Consider the following 19490-nt stretch of genomic DNA (forward strand, 5'->3'; position numbering starts at 1 on the left):
TACAATATAACTTGTACAATATAAACTTGTACAATCCTTATATACCAGGGATCTATCCAATACAAGGAAATACAGGACCAGATATAGGCAGAATTATATTGGATTATATGACATGAAATGACAAGGCGTCCCTCAATGTCATTCCTGCACTCATTTGTTCTTCTTTGATGAAATATTTTTTCCAGCAACAATCATCTAAAGTTTTTACAGACGCAAGAAGATCCGATCCCAGTAAATAAAGATTATTTGCAAGCAGAATCTAGCTGTTTCATTTTATAGATGCCCAAAAAAAGCTCTTCTGCTGTCTGCTGTAGTATGTCGTAGGTTTTTTCATTGTTTATAGTTCCAAAAACAGTTTTTAAAACCCTATTACTCCAGTGGAACCCTTAAAAGATTACTTAGGTCTTACTTAGGAACCCCAAAAATGATATTTGAAATGATTTAATTATTATATTTATGGCTCATGATACATTAGCCACACCAGAAAGTTGTAGATATAAAATTACAGAAAATAAAAGTGTGACATTAATTGACACCCAAGGTGGACAGTTCTTTAGCACCTACCTGCTTCATATTGTTTGCAGTAATGGCCACAAAACAAAGTTTTGCTATTTTGTTTTTAAACTTTTCATTTTAGCTATGATTAATATAATACAGACACTACAATAAATGACACCACTGGCTGTCAGATATTACTATGAGCATTGCACACACTGGTTTAAATGAAAGCGTAAACCTATTGTATGTATGGAACATTTAATGGAATTGATGATTTAGATGACCTAATGCTTTTTCCACGTCTGTATCGTGATAGCCAAGATTAAACTTTATAGATTTGTATGTCTGTTCAGAGTATGTAATAAAAGTACTGTGGTTTCAGGGAATGATCAATTTTATTTATGTTTCAGATAGACTATTGTGGAACTGTCCTTTACAATTGCTCATTAAGCAATATTTTCTAAACTATAGTTTATTTATATAACTATTCCGGTAACCATATACCTATTATTATCCATTTACAAATCCTGTGCATTATGTTGTCAGTTTCTAAAATAAATAGGATCTTTTCTGCATTACTTCTCCAAGGAATACTGTATAATGCATTATGAACATTTTTCTTGTATTTTAAATTAAATTATTTACATTATGATTTTACATTGTAACATGTCTTTTTTCTCCATGCTCATTCTGGGAATGTTTTATGATAACTGATATGCACTTTGGTCTGTCTAGCTTCCAGATAGCAATTTATTGAGAACATTAATTTCTTGTTTACAAGTACAAGTTAGTCAGGTCAAACAGCATGTCTGTTCTGATGTAATGAGCGGGGTAATTTGAGCGTTGTTTTCTTTCACTTTTCCAATTGTTATGGTGCACTGACAATATGGTGTATTGGTAATGGCAAACAAAATGCTGTAATGTCTGCTTTGCAGCTTATGAGTGCTCTGCATCATAAAATAGTGCAATTTTACTAAAGTCTTTTTCAAATTGATGTGCTTTACTACATATATTAATTTGCTACATTTATTTTATTTGCTCAAACTTGCTTTGTTCCACCATCACTCGAAAACGCATAGAGACATTTAAACCAAACTTGCTAGACATATGACACTGCTGATATTTGTACAGTGCTGTGGTATATGTCAGAGGTATATAAATGTGTGATATTAGTGTGTGACTGTGGGGGAGACATTTGAGTGTCAGCTCCTCTATACAGAGACTGATGGGTCTAGCTCAGTGTTTCATTGTATAGCACTATGGTATATGTTAGAGCTTTATAAATCGATATATATATATAATCGGATGTATGTATGTGTGTGTGTGTGTGTGTGTGTATGTATGTATGTATGTATGTTTGACCATCACTCCAAAACGCATGGAGACATTTCAACCAAACCTGCCATACATATGACTGAGACTCATGTGATTGGACCAGTCACCTTTGTACGGCGCTGTGCTATTTGTCAGAGCTATATTTGTATGTATGTATGTGTGTATGTGATCACTAGGAAACGCATGGAGACATTTCAACCAAACTTGCCATATATATGACTGAGACTCATGTGAGTGCACCAGTCATCTTTGTACAGCGCTGTTCTATATGTCAGAGCTATATTTGGATGTGTGTATGTATGTGTGTATGTCTTCAATAGGAAGTGCATGGGGACATTTCAACCAAATTTGCTATGTTCCACCATCACTGGGAAACGCATCGACACATTTAAACCAAACTTGCTAGACATATGACTGAGACTCATGTGAGTGCACCACTGATCTTTGTACAGCGCTGTTGTATATGTCAGAGGTATATTTGCATGTACTGTATGTATGTATGTGTGTATGTATTGCTCAGTGACAGAGTGCCTTTTGCTTATATTTTTACATACTTTTTGGACTCTTACAAATTTCTGGCCTGTAATAATGCCTTTGATAAAATGTAAGGCAATTGGCCGATTGCAGTGGAAGGCAAAAAAAATGAAACAACACCGTAGACAAGAAAATCACTATAGCTTTATTTGATTCCTTTTCTTGTATAGTAAAAGATTGCAATAAATAAATACCCAGGCACGGCTGGTTATCAGCTAGTATGTATTTATATTTATATTCTTATCTATTGTTGCAGAAAATATATACAGAGATTCAGATGGTAATGGGTGTCATACACAATTTGATTTATATTTGACTGATTTTTTTTTATCTACCCTCAACTGTGTTATAGGTAGACCTGTTTAATGCAATTTGTCCGTTTTCTGTCTATGGGGATAAAGTTCTTATAAAGTCAGGGGGACAGTCAGACCTACATGCATAGCCAGCCTGCCTACAGGAAAAACTTTTGCTAGTGACCTGCAAAATATACATGTTCAGCTAACTGTGTATCTCTTTAGGAGAAAAGTAGACAGTAGTAATCAGACAAAGCTTTTGTTTAACTGATCCTCCAACCTACTCACACTTAGTGAATTGTTGTATATTTTACTTAAAAAAAGTTTTTACAATATCCCTTTCTTTAACTTCTCTATATTTATTTATCCTGGGCACCCATGTGCCCATGTCTTCTTTGTGAGGGACCATATTTGACAGTTTGTAGTTGTATAAGTACTTTGGGTACATGTGGCCCCAAACAACCCTATAGAATAGAATTGCATCATCCATAAAAACCTAGAATTGGTTAAGAAACCCATTATATAGTTTGTTTATTGAGATAGAGGACTAATGTGCCAAGTTAATATAAACACTTTGACTATATACTGGTAAAATAAACTTTTTTAAGCATATAAAGTATCTGACTTGTTGGGAAGACATATCAAAGGATTGAGTAGTTTGTCATCTTACGCCCCTTACTATGTTGTATACTGTATATCCACTTATGTTTTTCTATTGCATGTGAGCTTGTGTGCATATATCTGTGAATAAACATCTATGTATTGACATGTGTTTCAATATATTTCAGTGCAGCTGTTTTTCCTGGCTACCCTTTGTTTGCTGGGGATCCTTTCTGAAATCACCTTATTGCGTCTCCTAAACACTGGTTCTTGGTGGATAATTGGTTTTGTTCTTTTAGTGTGTTATTAAAAAACGTCCATACATTGACCATATGATCAGTAGTCTGTGACCTGAAATTATAGCTATTTTCCCTCTCTTTTTAGTGTGCTGGAGAAGAAAATTGGGTTGACAATCGCACTATTTATGTTGGTCACAAAGAGCCTCCTCCTGGCACTGAAGCCTACATTCCTCAGAGGTATCCAGATAACAGGATAGTCTCCTCAAAGGTAAGATTGTTTACTCATTTACATCAATTCACTTGTGTGGTTACCTGGCTGGCACCTGTAACTAGGGCTGTATTTATCTTCAGCTAAAGTACTAACTGCTCAGTGGCTCCATATCTGCTTATCACTCTTAAAACAGAAGATTGCTTTTGCAATATTTCTTTCACTGGATTGCCCTCTAATGAGAATTTTGTAATACTTGTATTGCTAACAGAAGAGGGCAAATGAGGCCAATGTCTACTATTAGTTGCTGTTAGAAATATTCTTACAAATATTAGGCAGATTAAAGTTGATTAGACAAACATCCCTATACAATTTAAATTATATCATCGTTTGTTGTTGTTGTTATTGTTGTTTTACTCATATTTATACAGCAATAATTAAAAACAGGGATCAAAGTCTTCAGCCTCTTTAAAAGCCAGGCTGGGATGATGTTCCTTGCATTTGCAAATAAGTCACTTAGTCTGAGGCAGAATTGTGTCTAGTCTGCACATTGATTTGTGGATGTTCAGCATATACTCGCAACCAACTAAAATAAAAAACAGTTTAGTGTATACTTAATCCCTAAAGTAAGCCTATCCCCAATTTCTAATATCTCAAGAAATTAAAACTTGTAAATGTGGTTTCCAAAGTTGCTTGCTATAAATTTAACTGTTCAACTTTTATAAAAAGAACACCTGGTGATCATGTTGTAGGTTTTTTGTTCAGGCTTTTCTTGTAATAAGATTTCTGAGAGAGTGCAAGCCTTTGTGCCGGCTCACATTAGGCAGGTATCTTAATAACTAAATGTCATCCTGGTATTTTTTAGCTTACCTTTAACTTTAATCAAGTAAATGTTGACTACCATTTCACAATCAGAGACAATAGTGTTAAATGCAAGTTTTAGATGTGGTCAGATTTAGTAAAAAACAGAGGATGGACCTTAATGTTTATATCCTCCAGAAATGGATTAGTATTCATACGTATTATATTATATGTGTACATTTATTTTATAACGCCTATTGCATCTTCCATGTTATTTGTAGTCTTTGTAATTAGTGCAAATATTGATTAAGTAGAAGGAACTGTCCGGTGTTCTCCTAATGAGATGTTACAAATTTTCCTAATTTCAGCTAATGAAAGTGGGCACAGCTGTGCATTCAGCTGATTGCTGTGCTGCTATTAAATACTGTAGCCATGCATAGGTAATAAGAAAATCACTGTGTGCTCTGGTATTATTATTTTATTTTGTCCCTGTTGGATGGAGCTGTTTATTGTATTAAACAATGATAATATGGTTGAAAATAAAATTTGCACAGGAATTAAATTATTCCCAAGAAGTTGTAACCAGATATTTACAAAGTTATGAATTACATAGTTATGACTTAATACAGTAGTGGGCTTTTATTTGGTAGCAGTACGGGCTGTATGGTTCATTAGGCATCATGTAAATTAGCATCAAGCAAATTTAAAGGTTATTATTTGCTAATAGAATGATACCAGTGCTGGGTTAATTTAGTTAGCAGGCAAGACTGATTAGGGAATAAATCATTCCAGAAAAGAAACACACACATTTGTAGTTTATATTATAACCTAATCATCTAACCCTGGACTTTTTGTAATTTAAAGATGAACTCCAGGCAGATATAAAAGGCAAACATGAATGCAGCTCTGTATTATGAATTATTTATTAGCACAGAACTTCAGTTTTTGTTGGATTATTAGTAATCCTTTGAAAAGTCTTGTTTAAATAAAAAAAGTTCTCACATCAGTAATTTCCATGTCCCCTATGTCCTATGCATGTTTACAGCTGCTGTTGCCCATTTCTGGGTTGAATGACAAACAATATTGTTAACCCATATTAGCTCAACCCAGTCTGCTATTGAGAAACCCCTGGTTGGTGCGCATTCACGTCAGCCTGTACTCACATTCCTAAAATAAGTGATTCTGTTGCGGTCTTCTGGAATAAATAACAAACAGTTTTTGTCAACCCATTTCTTGGCAATCCAGGCTGTCATGGACATGTCGTAGAATGACAGCTATCTCTGCAGACCATCGAAGAAGTAAATGTACACTGTTCACAGAAAACTGTTACAACCACAGAATGGATGTGTTTGCCAGGTGGCAGGCCTAAAGTTAATAGTGTTACCTCCTCAGATTCATTTAGGTTTAGTATAAATCAGTATACATTTGTATATCTGTGTATATCTATATATATATAGTTCTTTAATAAAAAGGTTTGGCCTAAAACATATTGCAAAGCCTAATGCAGGGGTGTCCACACTTTTTTGGCTTGCGAGCTACTTTCAAAATGATCTACCAACAATACAAAGTTGGACTTAATAACTCCTGTGTGCAGTAGAGTTTATGTTCAAAGGCAGGGCTCCCCGATCTACTTGCGTTGCCTTTGCCATCTACCATTAGATCACGATCCACCTGTTGGGCACCCCTGGCATAAGGCATATCATTTGTAATCTGTTTGATTGTGTAAGGATATTGTAAATTCTTCCTTAACATTAAGAAATACATTTTTTATTTGCTTTGAACCTATGAAGTAAAAATGCGTGGTAACTTGAACAATCAGCTTTGATTGATCTTGTGCGTTTAACAGCTTACTTAAACTAAATGTATGATTGTTTATTATGAATTATAGCCCATTTGTGCTGTTTATAAATTGACATTATAAATAAATGCATGTGTGGTTGATGTCACTGGTTTACAATAGCTTACCGCATTAATCTGCTTTAGTACACTTGTCAGAAACTGCTACATTATCCATTATATGCTATGCCATCACTGCTCTGTCAGCTTCACTCTATATCTAGAAGATAAATAACAGCCTTTCTGATACTAGGTAGATTACAATAGCGCTTTTCTAAACAAGTAATCATTAGCACAGCTGTCCCAGATATTTTGCTCAAACATCAGATGACACAGCACATGTTGCTTAATTTAGATGTTTAATTTAGAAGTGAATCCATGAAAGAGATAATATTCTGGATTTAGGAATTCAACAAAAATTCATACAAATGGCAAATACACTGTCGCCGTACGAGGAACGTTCGTAATGATTGTGAAGGGGGGAAAGCACAGCGGGATGCCGCTCCGTCGTTCCCCCCCCCCCCTACTTTCCATAGAGCAGAACAGCGCTGTATGTACAGCACTTGTTCATGCATTGTGGAGTCTTTTGTCATGGGAAAGGATCATGAGAGATACTTTCTAACAACAATTATTGCACTTGTGTATGGTCTAAGTTCTGTGCCGAGAACTTGCATGTGGAGCTAAGCAGACTTGTCCAATGCCAGGGAAAACAATGTCAGTGGCAGCAGAGACTGCTTTGAATCCTTACACCAGGGGTTGGCAAACTTTTTGGACTACTAGGCCATTTCAGGAGGTCAAGAAGGCACACTAGGCCAGAAGAAACAAGGTGTCCAAGGAAAGGTTTTTTCCAACCGTGACTGCAAGCCAGCAGCCTCAGTCTTCCGTTCATCCGCGGTGTAGTCTCTGTAGGTGTGCGCATGCTTGGCATCGAAATGCCCCTTGAGGCATGACCACTTGAAAGTGCTGTTGGTGTCGTTGCACACTAAACACAGGGCTTTGTTGCCACGTTGGACGAAGAATAATTTGTCAGTCCATTCGGGGTTGAAGACATGATGTTCGAGGTCAACCTTCCGTATCCGGCCTAAAGGCTGGAGTTTGCCAACCTCTGCCTTACAAAAAGAATTGATATTTGTACCCTATTGTAAACTTGCCTTGAGTTATTCTGTTTTAGAATAGTTTTAAGCTCATTTCATCCACTATATGAAAGTAAAGTTCCTGAAACTAAATTTGGGAAATTTAGTTTAGAAAGGTTTATGTTCACCCTGAAAGCGAACAAACGTGTTGACTGATTTTTGGTATTGAGTACTGCCCAGGTACTCCTCTTTTTTTAAAGGTGTGAGTATCCCTTTGATTAAATGCCAACAAGGTTATGAGTGTTATTAAAAAGATATTTATTAACTTTAATTGATTCTTGTCTAGTTTCTTATATAGATCTGTTTGCTGATTTACAAAAACTGTAGCAAAACTTAAGTTATAAACTTTAAAACCTTTTTACAAGGCAGAAGACAGAAAACTAGACTGAAGCAAATACATCAAATTCAAAAACTCACACATTAATGCTGGTTTATTAAAGCTCTCCAAGACTGGAGAGGATACCCTTTCATCAGTGATCTAAAAACCTGGAATGGATTTCTTCAGTCATTTGCTTTTTGCCAGTATTCTCTCTAGCCTTGGAGAGCTTTATTCAATCAAGCCTATTCTGTGCAGCTGAATATTTATGATCAAACAATTCTGAATTAATCCCTAAACATGAACGTTGCATTGTTGGAATTTTAACCTATGAATCAGGATGGGGTAGGCTTAGTGCAGACACTGCTTAATGCTCAGTACAATTGAATCATGAAGGAAAACAATGAGAGTGGATCATCAATTATCATTATCATCCGTTAATGGGGCTAGCCTGCAGTATTTGCAGGTTCCCCTGGAGGATTACCATCTAATATCTATGGATATCTTTACAAAGTAATACATGGAAACCTTTTCAGGTGCATCCTTTCCCTCCCAGCACTAGATCACAGAAAATCCAAGAAATGTATTATTAGAAGTCTTATTTTAAGTCAAGAAATTACAAAGTAGAGATTAAAACTAGCTTGCTGGCAGCTGTTGAAAAACAAATCTTGGAATGCCCCAGAAACAAAATTAAAGGCAATAATTTATGTTGGTTTTCTGTACACATTACACAGTACACAGAAACATTTTCTGCTCATTAACTGAATAATCCCATCCTCAGCCTGGCAGAGGAAAACTATTTTTATGTCTTCTCTTTACAGATTACATTGTGTGTCTGTTTGTTAGCTGCCCACAATGACAATGTGTAATGTTGGAAATAAGCAAATTGCATTATTGTAGCAAAACAAAAAGATACATCAATGACTGTCCCAGTATGATGATTGCACCATTGCTTCAATCACAAATTTAATTATGGTGCCTTATCTTAGTGATATCCATTTTTTAAATGTAACACCAAGTCTTGCTTTTACAGACTGGTGCATTTACAGTGAAATGCTTTTAGGTGCAAAATATCAAAATATGTCACCCAATAAAGTTGATCTCTGAGATAATACTATCCCTGGCTCCTACACTTTTTCCTTCATTTTTTTATAAATTCATTTTATAAAGGAGTTTTAAATAAACCTGAACTAAAAGTATTTTAAATTTTTGTTTTAAGAACAACTAGAAATGGACAACTAATTGTGTTTAAAGAATACCCTTGAAGTCTAAGCCTTGGTAGTCATAAAAAGTGCATGAGATCGCTTGGCTTCCTATGAAAATAAGGGATTCTGTAGTATGATCAGAAGCCCAGGTGGTTTTGGTGGCCTGGTTCAGTTTTAAAATGGCACTGGGACTATTAGCTGCTGTCCTGGTGCCCTTTTACAAGCTGGTGAAAATGCACAGTGTTTATGGCTGTCTCCCAACATTATTTTAAATATGGTTATGGCAGTTAAATTACTGACTGGGATGGCCAACATCATTCCATATAGGGGAAGATGTAATTGGGTGCCTCTCTCCCACCCCCCTTCTACGAAAAACTGAACAATGCAGTGTGTACAGTGCTCTTTCATTTTAGTGTCCCTGGAAATGATAATGTCCAGCAACAGAACTTTGACAAGTGTACGTAGCTGTAGAGGAAGCCATGCCTATTTAAAGATTTCCCTAAACAATGAGCCAATTCCACTTTATTTATCTTAAGTGGGGTTTGTTTTGGATGTTATTTTTACTTTTTCAGTACTGTGTAGACTATTGCAGGTGCTGAACTTCTGTTTTGAATAACAAGTAAATTTACTATTTTGAAGTCAACCATTTCTTTTATTATTATTTTATTATAAATGGTTGTAATCTGTACAATAATCTCATCTGAACTGCAGCTTTAAGTCCTCTGCTCTAGGATCTTTATCTTTTAATTTCACATAGAATGGATGTAGGTGATGTCATATTTCATACATCAGACTGCAAGTAATTTGACCTTGGGCTCTCTTTTAGTTGTGTGTGATAGAAAATGAACCAATTAAAGGAGCATTGGGAAGAGGATTCTTGGAAGTAGTATGTTGTCATGATGCAAATAAAAGAAATCAAAGATTTATTTCTGAGGAGTTAAAAATTATGGATGGCTGTGGAAAGGAATAAATGAGTAACAATTATTAGTAACAGACCAATATGTTTTTTAATGACTGTTGTGCACAGTTCAATTAGTCAAAGCAGTGTTAGTAATACTAGACTTTTGGGGCTCTATTTATAAAATAGGTAATCTGACATTCCCTCAAACATTCCCTAGTGGGAATAACTGGTTATTTAGTATTACTAACTTTGCTTTGACTAATTGAACTGTTAAAATGATGTTCTGGATTTATATCATGTAAAAGTGTAAAATAAGCAGCTTGGATTGCACCAGAGTTAAAGTCTGGGTTTAAAATGATCATGTATGCTGGTTACTTGTTGGCAAATTATCAAATGGATGAATAATACTTGAGTGTTCATATCTAAAAAGTTTTCTGCGAAACAAAGGATGTGAATGTTGAGTTTACTTTCTGTCTAAACTCAAACAGTGCTTTGATTCATATTGCTACTATGTGTAGTCATTTCTGTTGATCACAAGCTAGTTGTCATAACACTTCTCACACCTAGTAGTTTATAAAATGTTACATACTTTTATGTTAGATACAGGAACAGGATTAGGATACAGGATTATGTTAAAGTTTAAAAAAGGGTACTGCCTTCTTCAGTGCACAATTATGTTACTTTTTACATTATTTGATTTTTTTTTAAATAAATCACACATATATATTTTGTATATTATAATATATAATAACAATAATATATGTCTTGTTTTTTTTTTTAGTACACATTCTGGAACTTTGTACCGAAGAACCTATTTGAACAGTTCAGAAGAATAGCAAACTTTTATTTTCTAATAATTTTTCTTGTACAGGTAAGGTAAAAAAAATACATGATGTTCACACATTGACATTGCTGCAGTACCAAGGATGGTGTGTGTGATGATGTGTTTAAAGTGTCATTGTAGGGACATGATATATGATACAAAAAAAAAAAGTATATCAGGTGTAGAGAGTCAATACACCCAAAACTGATGTCTTAGTTTTAAAATAAACATATTTAAGGACCAGACTCTGTTGGTGATTTTTGTGTTGCATCTGCACACATTCTTTGTTTCTACTACATTGCCTACGTAACTTGGACACAAACTGCACTAGCCTGTCCCCTAATTAGAGGATTTTGGCAGTTTGGAAAGTTTTGGCAGGATCTTCACTGATACTGAAATACTGACAATCCCCTTGCTATATTTTTATTCCCATTTATTAATATTTTACATATAGAGAAATGAAAATTGTGATGATAGGTTGACCCTTTGTAAACAGTAACTAACAGACAACTTATCCTAATAGGTTTAATCTGCTTACTTTTTGCTTTTCTCTTCATTATTAGGCTAGTGATATTTTTAACCAAATATTTCCATTTTAATTGCAAACCTCAATTTCTGTGTTTTACTGTGCAATGGAATGGAGGCGGATCATGGCTGGTGTCCACATAGTGCTCTACATCAGTGGTTGCCAACCTAGTTCTAGTTCAGATCCATGAACCAATACTGAAGTTATGGGCTTTGGACCGAGATGCGCAGAGAGGCCTGTGTCACTTAAAGGGGAAGAAACTGCCCCCGTAGTGACATCATGATGCCAGAACCTGCCTACTCCCTCATCGCAGGTCTGAGTCTGTGTCCAGAGACACAACCCGCCCAACGCCCTGAGCCTATGATCCGTACGTGGGACATGGTCAACGCCTCTGGCCGATTCCCCCCCCAGCAGGGTTCTTCTCCTGACCCAGAGCCGCGGACCAACAAAATTTCCTCGTGGACCACAAGTTGGTGACCGTTGCTCTACATTACATCCTGAAATTATCACCCTGCTTAATACTCAATACAATTCTAGCAGTTCATTGTGTTTTAGGAGGAATTATGCAAATATCAAAATGCCTCAGTGGATGGATGTCAGTCTTGAGGAGTGACTAAAAGAAATGTAATGAACGAGGCAGAATAGGGAAAGTAAATGTGAGTAGACTCCATCTGACTTGTTACAGCTTCTAACGTAAGCTGTGGGAAGATCACTGAGTGCAATGAAATCAAAGTAAGCAATTCTGGCAAAGTAGAGGAGCCTGTACAACTGTCAAAGCTAAAGAGAAGGCTGACCTTAAGGCATACTGCTTACTAGTACTGGGTAGATAATTTAAATTCTGAGCTATGACTTATGATAGATCACATTGGAGTGTGTTCTGATTTTGACACAGTTAAAATCTCCAAATGTAAAACCTGTTGATGGAAATATGATAGGTCTAGTCTTAATAATCTAATGTTCTCAAATCGAACTATGCGATTGTGCACACGCTTTGCTGACTTCCCCAACTCTAACAATATGTATCATACTTCTTACTCAGCCATTGGGACCAGGTTGAAATAAAACCAGTGAAAGCTTTCAGAGCTCCCACAAGGCTATAAGCGTCTTCCATGTTCCAAGGAGACATCAATGGGCAAATCAAGAGACACCTAATGCTGTCATATATATAGGTGGAGAAAACCTTTTTCACCCATGCCAGATAATTCTTTTCTTTTTGTTCTCAAAGGCTGAATACAGCAGTGGGGGGATGAGCAAAGTTGAGTATATTCTGCTGGGCACAAGGAAAGCTAAGAGGACTTTTTATTTTCCCTGCATTGGCAATGAGTCCTAAGTTACCCTTTCTCTGTAGTAAATGGAACTTATTTTTTCCACTGTGTAATATGTAGATGTTTGTGAACCTTCTGTTATGGATAAATCTATTGATGTGTTTATGCCTCATATCCAATGAGTTTTTAAGGCAGGTGGAGTTTCCTAATGTTTCCATTTGTTCATACATAATTACCAATGAAAATAAGTCATTTCCCTAACTGGCTTTCAGAGGTCATTTTTAGCTGACTTTTTGAATTAGTGTTCCATACAATAAAGCGGTTCCTGACCATTTAGATGGGTTTGGGTGGCCATTGTTTCTAACTGGACCAACCTAAGAGCTGGAAATATAATATCTTGTTTGTTGCTTAACTGTAGAGCTGTAGAGTCTCTTGAGCCTCTTTGGATGCTTTTAGGTTTTGTACAGAGAACGGAAAGATATAGGCCACCAGATCGATTTTTTTCTGTGCATTTTCTGAAGCAGAGTATGGGGAGTTTACTGTTTACATTAAAATCCCTTTGCAGCATCTGAACAGAAGTTTCTGGTAATGAGGTAAGATAACTTCCTGTGGTTAGTCTTGCAACAATTCAGACATTTGGAGGTTGACAAAGTAATAGTATACATTACAGTTTGACCTTAAAAAGTTTGTTAAAGCTCACAGACTGGCTTATCACTAAATTACACTATTTTGTTGGGGTATATATGCACACTATTTCCAAATGCTACATGACCCTGAAGGAGGTATTTTAGTAGTGTGCATAGTTGCCTAGTACATATTGCAGGGTTGAGGGTCTTACTTACCATTTTTTTTCTATACCTAAAACAAGGTATTAGATAAAGCCAAAACCTTCAGGACTTTTTGGAGTTTTGGATAGATTGTGATAATATAAGATTCTAGATAAATTCTATTTAACTTATTAGTTGTATATGATCCGTGCTCTTTCTCACCAAAACTGTTATCCCAATTTAAAGAGTTCCCCTTATATTCTGTTCCTGTATCAAATGTAATAGTTTGGGTTTGGATTTTTTTTCCACTAACCAAAGTCACTAGGACAGAAAGTTCCTTAGCAGAAACACAAATGCCAATAAAATCCTGACAGTTTTGGTTTTAGACACAACACACACACAACCAGATGACACCACTAGCAACTAGCAGCTTCCTGTGGCATCATTCAACAATAAACAGTGTGAGGATATTTTTTTCATACTCTTAATAGGCAAGCAGATTATTCAGAAAGCAGCAATGCATTGGTCCCTGGCTGGTGCAGTAAGTCAAATGTGTGAAGGAACTTGGTTAAAAAAGACTGGTTAAAAAACATAGATACATTGATAGATACAACATTTTACATGTATGATTTTTGTATCTGTCTATTATTCTTTTATACAAAACACCAAAAACTAAAATCTGGTAAATATACACACAAAACACTATTTAAAAATTTACCAATTAATGAATCATTCTGCCTACCTGTACCTAAGAGGTAACTTGTATATAAACATATCAGAAGTCCAGACTGGCTACAGACCACCTGTGTGTGTCTGCACTTATCCTTTCCAGGGTTCTCCACCGGCTCTTTTAGCTGGGCGCACCACCGGGCACTTTTCAGGACCCACCGAGCTGTTTTTGGGTGGTTACTAAAGAGTTTGGTCACAATACAGGGGCTGCCACCCACCTACAATTTCTTCCCACCCGGCTTAAAAAAATGTCTGGGTTGAGCACTGCTTTTTATATGTTTACACTGATTTGAGCAGTTACTATTTCTTTGTTTTGTCCTATAGACTTTTTGAGTTTTTTTTTTTACCTTTTGCATTTTCTTGCCTTTAAAATTGTTATTGAAATTGTATCTGTCTCCTGGACATCTATTTATAATAAATTGATGTGCTTTTGCAGCTGATCATTGACACTCCAACCAGTCCAATAACCAGTGGCCTCCCACTTTTCTTTGTCATCACTGTGACCGCAATAAAACAGGTGACTAATACATATTACATTTTAATCCAGAACTTTAGTTTAATTGAGTTTTTGGGACTGATATGCCAACTTTAACTTTGTACCTTCTGCATTATTTATCATTTCCATGCAGGGCTATGAAGATTGGTTAAGGCACAAAGCTGACAATGCAATGAACCAATATTCTGTCCATGTCATCCAGCACGGCAAACTTGTCCGAAAACAAAGCCAGAAACTAAGAGTGAGTTTAAATTTAGCACACACAGTACATGTTTCATAGTATTGTACATTTGGTTATGACTTTTACTACCAATCTTTAATATAAAGACAGAAGAAAACAAAAGTATTTTTTGCTGCCAACAGTATGAGATTCCATATGTCACCCCTGCATATGTCAGCAAAACCAGACGATGGTTGTTGGACAACTTGCTTACCAAGGAAACTTTAATGCAAGAAAAAAGATCTAGCAATTACACTTACTTTGTTTAAAACTGGAGCACAGTTACAGTTTGAATCTATTCTAAACAAATAGGCTTGCCTATCATAAAAAAAACAGAAGTTTCAACACCGAAAAGTAATTATCTTTCCAAATATATAAAAAAAAAATGAATGGGCACAAGTTTTACTTTAACTGTAACCTTTAATTGTAAGGACAGGGCTGGCTTGTAGCTGGAGTGCCGCCTGCAATCCCAGTGAAGTGCCGTAATTAATGCTCAATGTTGCATGGTATATTTTTGTCTTATGTGAGCTATTTTACTCTCAAGGTTGGCGACATTGTAATGGTAAAAGAAGATGAAGTTTTTCCATGTGATATGATTTTGCTTTCATCAAGTAGAGAAGATGGAACATGTTTTGTTACAACAGCAAGTTTGGATGGAGAATCCAGCCACAAAGTAAGTGCGTTTTAAGGGGTGATGTGTGAAGTAATAAAAAAATTTTTTTCCCTGTTTTTTTATTTATTTATTTTACTACTGGACTCTATACATTTATTATAATCTACTATTCATTTTTTTAAAGATTTGGTTGTAAAGGGTTACACTTTGTGATACTGAGAACCCATTGGACAAAGAAGAGACATTTGGCTCCTCTTCTTTAACATGTTAATTAGGAGATTTTATGTATGGGGTGGACCTTCCATTTTGTTTCCTTGTGTGGAACCCACTACTTATTATGTGACTGATCTAGCACCCTGTATATGTATGGGTTTAATACATTATACTCTGCCAAAGTTATCAAGACCAAATGGTTATGGTGGATGCTCGCAGCGGAGGCACAGATAACAATTATTGTCTGACATTAGTTCTAATACTTTCCTACTTTAACACTAAAATTATCATTTTGTCCTAAATTCTACCTTAAAAACCTATACTATTCAAAAACAGTCATTTAAACCTATGTCACATTCCATAAACTAACAGATTAGAACGTAAGAGAAAAATACACAGTACAAATGCTCATGTGACATTGAGTAAATCAAATATATGGGTCCTTATATCAGCTTTAATTTTACTGGGCCTCATTTGCCTTTTGTGAACACTAAGGTAAAGATTATTTAGGAAACAGTCAAATATCAGTTACTCGGATTACAAATTACTCTTCTCAGTCATCAGTGGACTCATACACGTAGCCTGTTAAAAAAATATATACTGTTGCCTTTATTTCTTTTTTTATTTGAAGTACAACCGTTCTGTTGTGAGCTACTATTACAGGCATTGCTAACATTCATACCTCTATTAGTTCTGCTTATCTTCCAATGTTCTGGTAACAATAGTCAAGACAAAATTTCCATTCACTTTGAGGGAAATTTCCTCTAATTTCTAAGGAGGTAAGGGTATAAAATCTCCCTAGCTGGACTCAACTGCGTAAATAACCTCCCAGAGAGTTTAACCATTATACAAAGCAAGGCTGTACAAGCAATTTGAGTAAGAAAGTGTTGGGCTCTGTTATGGCCAAATAAAATGGAATGATTCCATGACATATTGATTTATAGGGATAAAATTATTTAGTTCTAAACAGCCCCATTGTCTCAACTGATTCTTGAAACTAATGAACAGTTTGTCCTTATTGCACCACATTAGGCCACCGTAACACCTGGTTGTGTTTATACACAGTTCTATTGCTTTAAGAATTGTAAATTGTTGTGTTTTTTATCTTTATGCAATGTGACTGAAATGTGTCCTATAAAAAATGTTTTGAACTAACTATGAAATTAAATGTGTATAAAATTTACATTTCTATTCCCCATACTAGACATATTTTTCTGTTCAAGATACAAAAGCTTTTCACCATGAACAAGATATGGACACTCTTCATGCTACCATTGAATGTGAACAACCTCAGCCTGATCTTTACAAGTAAGAATAACCATTACTATGGAAGACAAGGCCATTCATTCACATTACAGAAGACACCACACCGAAAATGTAGTTCTAATGTAGGGCTTTATGTATGTAAAGTATGTCAAAGAAGGTGTCTGTGAAATTTGTCTTTCTCTACATTTGTACCTCAAGTCAAATAATTTTATTTGGGATAGATTGGTGAAAAGTTTTAATCTGTGCCCCCCCCAAACATTTTGACTTGAGTTACACCTAAAGGTAACATGCCCAGACTAGGATCATTAATGCTTTAAAATAACCTGTACTTTGTGTATTGTAGTTACTCTTTTTCAAAGACCCCTAAAGAACATAAAACAGACTGTAGGTTTTCAGTGAAATTTTAACAGCTCAGAAACACTGGTAGTAAGCTGCCAAGATTCTGTTTTCATAGAAAATAGATAGATGTGATAGAGGTTCCTCTGTTGCCAACTTTATTGATGATTTTTTCCAAAATGCCTTTAGCTGCATAGGGCTTGTAATAAAGTGCTTTTACTGCTTATTTAATATATGAATATTCACTTTAAAAGACTTTTCATTCTCTAATTTGCAGTAGAAAAGTTATGCATGCTCATTGGCTAGGAATACCAGATCATTAGGAAAATGAATGATTTTACCTATATACTGTATTTACCTGTAAATATTGTATAAAATTGTAACTTTTAATGTGCTTCTAATGGTGCTTTTAATGTTCAGGTTTGTTGGCCGAATAAATATTTATAATGGAACAGAAGACACTATTGCCAGGTTAGTGCCTAAACATATCAATTACTAAATTCTACTGATCTTGATTGTAGTTTATAAATCATTCAATTTATTCTTGCTTTATGTATTTTTTTTTCATTCTTTAGGCCCCTAGGTTCAGAGAACCTGCTGCTTCGTGGTGCCACATTGAAAAACACAGAAAAAGTGTTTGGTAAGTAGAATTTGTTCATTAGGATATTGCATTTTTCTTCCACATAGTTCTTTGTCTAACTCTGTTTTACAAATTGTTTAATAAGTATAGCAGTTTATGACCTTGCTGACTCTGTAAACCATTGTTTTGCTTTTTATCACACACCAGTATTAATGGGAAAAAAATAGTGCTGTCTTTTGTCCATAAATAAAATGTTCCCTTTTTTTGCCTATTTGCTAACAGAAAGATATTTTTATTGGCCACAAAACTGTTTTTAAAAACACACTTGTAATTAGAGTATTTGTGTTTTTTATGTTTTTTTTTTTCTTTTCTATGGCTATTTCTCCTATATACGTTTAGGAACTCCAAATCCATATATTGTGTAAAGTAAAATAAATAGGTACTCTAGCATTGGTGCCCAATACATGGCCAACAGACCTCACATACCTTCTTAGCGCTATATGTACGGCCTGCTATATCCTGGCCTGAGCCCACCTGTGGGCACTGCACAGATCTGCAGCAGTAGGATTCCGGTTGCTGAAACACACTCTGTGTTTTAGCATCTAGCAATAAATTGAACACTGTCAGGCAGAGTATTTTCCACACAACAGTAAAAGTAAAGTCCTGACCAGATGGCTGGTGTTGGACTGTGCAATCAGCAATCGGGAATCCTCCCCAATTGAGAGTGGGAGGATTGAACAGCACTGCACCTAAGCACCAAAACAGCCCTTTTCTTAACAACCAATGTGGGGGGGGAGGGTTATTACTGCAACTACTGACACCAATGCTGTGGGTTATTATCACTGCCACTGAAAAATGCTCAAATGTATTATTGCAGACACTGAGATTAGTAGGTATTATTGAGTTCACTGACACCAATGTAGGGTTATGATTGCCACTGATAGCAAGGATTGGGGTTTTTATTGTATTGACTAAGACTAATGTGGGGGTTTTGACTAATGCCAATGGCACCAATGTTTGGGGAAACTATTACTGCCACTGGCTTTATTTTCAGACGTTAAGGTGCATAGTGCATAGTTTTCTACAATTTCCAAGTTGACCACCACAGCTATATGAATAAAAATTCTCTATTCTTTTTCTTCTCTAAAGACTTGTATAAGATAGAGTCTCCAGGTTTCTTAACTTTATATCCGAAATCACCTTGTTTTTCAGTAAAATGTTGTCTTCTGACTAAGGGGTATTGATTGTCTGTCTTTAGAGATAATAAACACTCTGAATAACTAGAGAATGAAAATATGTGTTTAATATTTTAAAATGTTGGCACTAAATATGCCACTTTACCAACTATGACTTTGGACACAAAGCTGAACTTCATCATAAGGAAAGATAGTCTAAACACAAATGTAGTCTTTTTTAATCTTTGAGCTCTTTATTAACTTCTTCTTGTTTGCATTGATCCAGAAGAAAACTCTTCCTTTGTGCAGGAGCTTCCTGTAATTAAGACCAGTCACTTCTGTTCTGTCTGCATGTTAAGGGTGACTGGTCTTTTCTCCACCACCCTAAGTTTTTCTGCAGGAAACCTGTAATAAGAAAACATTTAGTGCACACAAAGTAGATTTATAACTTTTGTGCTTATTGAGGAACAAATGTATGTAAACATTTTCTGTCTGTAGGCCAGTAGATTGGTTGCTTCCAACATTGAATTATCTAGTATTTTTATTGTGTGCTTCACAACCCCCCTACAGTAAAAAATGTAA

The 19490-nt window shown here is 35.6% G+C and overlaps 1 protein-coding gene across 8 annotated transcripts in view; it reads left to right on the forward strand.

The window, feature by feature from the left end:
- The window catches only part of ATP11A (ATPase phospholipid transporting 11A), a 103158-nt gene that overhangs the window by 40946 nt on the left and 42722 nt on the right, over positions 1-19490 (forward strand). For all 8 annotated transcript variants that reach the window (XM_072412134.1, XM_072412152.1, XM_072412143.1 and 5 more), the window contains exons 2-9: positions 3645-3767; positions 10681-10770; positions 14446-14526; positions 14639-14746; positions 15270-15398; positions 16756-16859; positions 17574-17624; positions 17729-17793. In XM_072412134.1, coding sequence (XP_072268235.1) covers positions 3645-3767; positions 10681-10770; positions 14446-14526; positions 14639-14746; positions 15270-15398; positions 16756-16859; positions 17574-17624; positions 17729-17793 — 751 coding nt within the window. The remainder of the gene's footprint in view (positions 1-3644; positions 3768-10680; positions 10771-14445; positions 14527-14638; positions 14747-15269; positions 15399-16755; positions 16860-17573; positions 17625-17728; positions 17794-19490) is intronic.

The sequence above is a fragment of the Pyxicephalus adspersus genome, chromosome 1 (genome assembly GCF_032062135.1).
Source record: "Pyxicephalus adspersus chromosome 1, UCB_Pads_2.0, whole genome shotgun sequence".
Classification (NCBI taxonomy): Eukaryota; Metazoa; Chordata; class Amphibia; order Anura; family Pyxicephalidae; genus Pyxicephalus; species Pyxicephalus adspersus.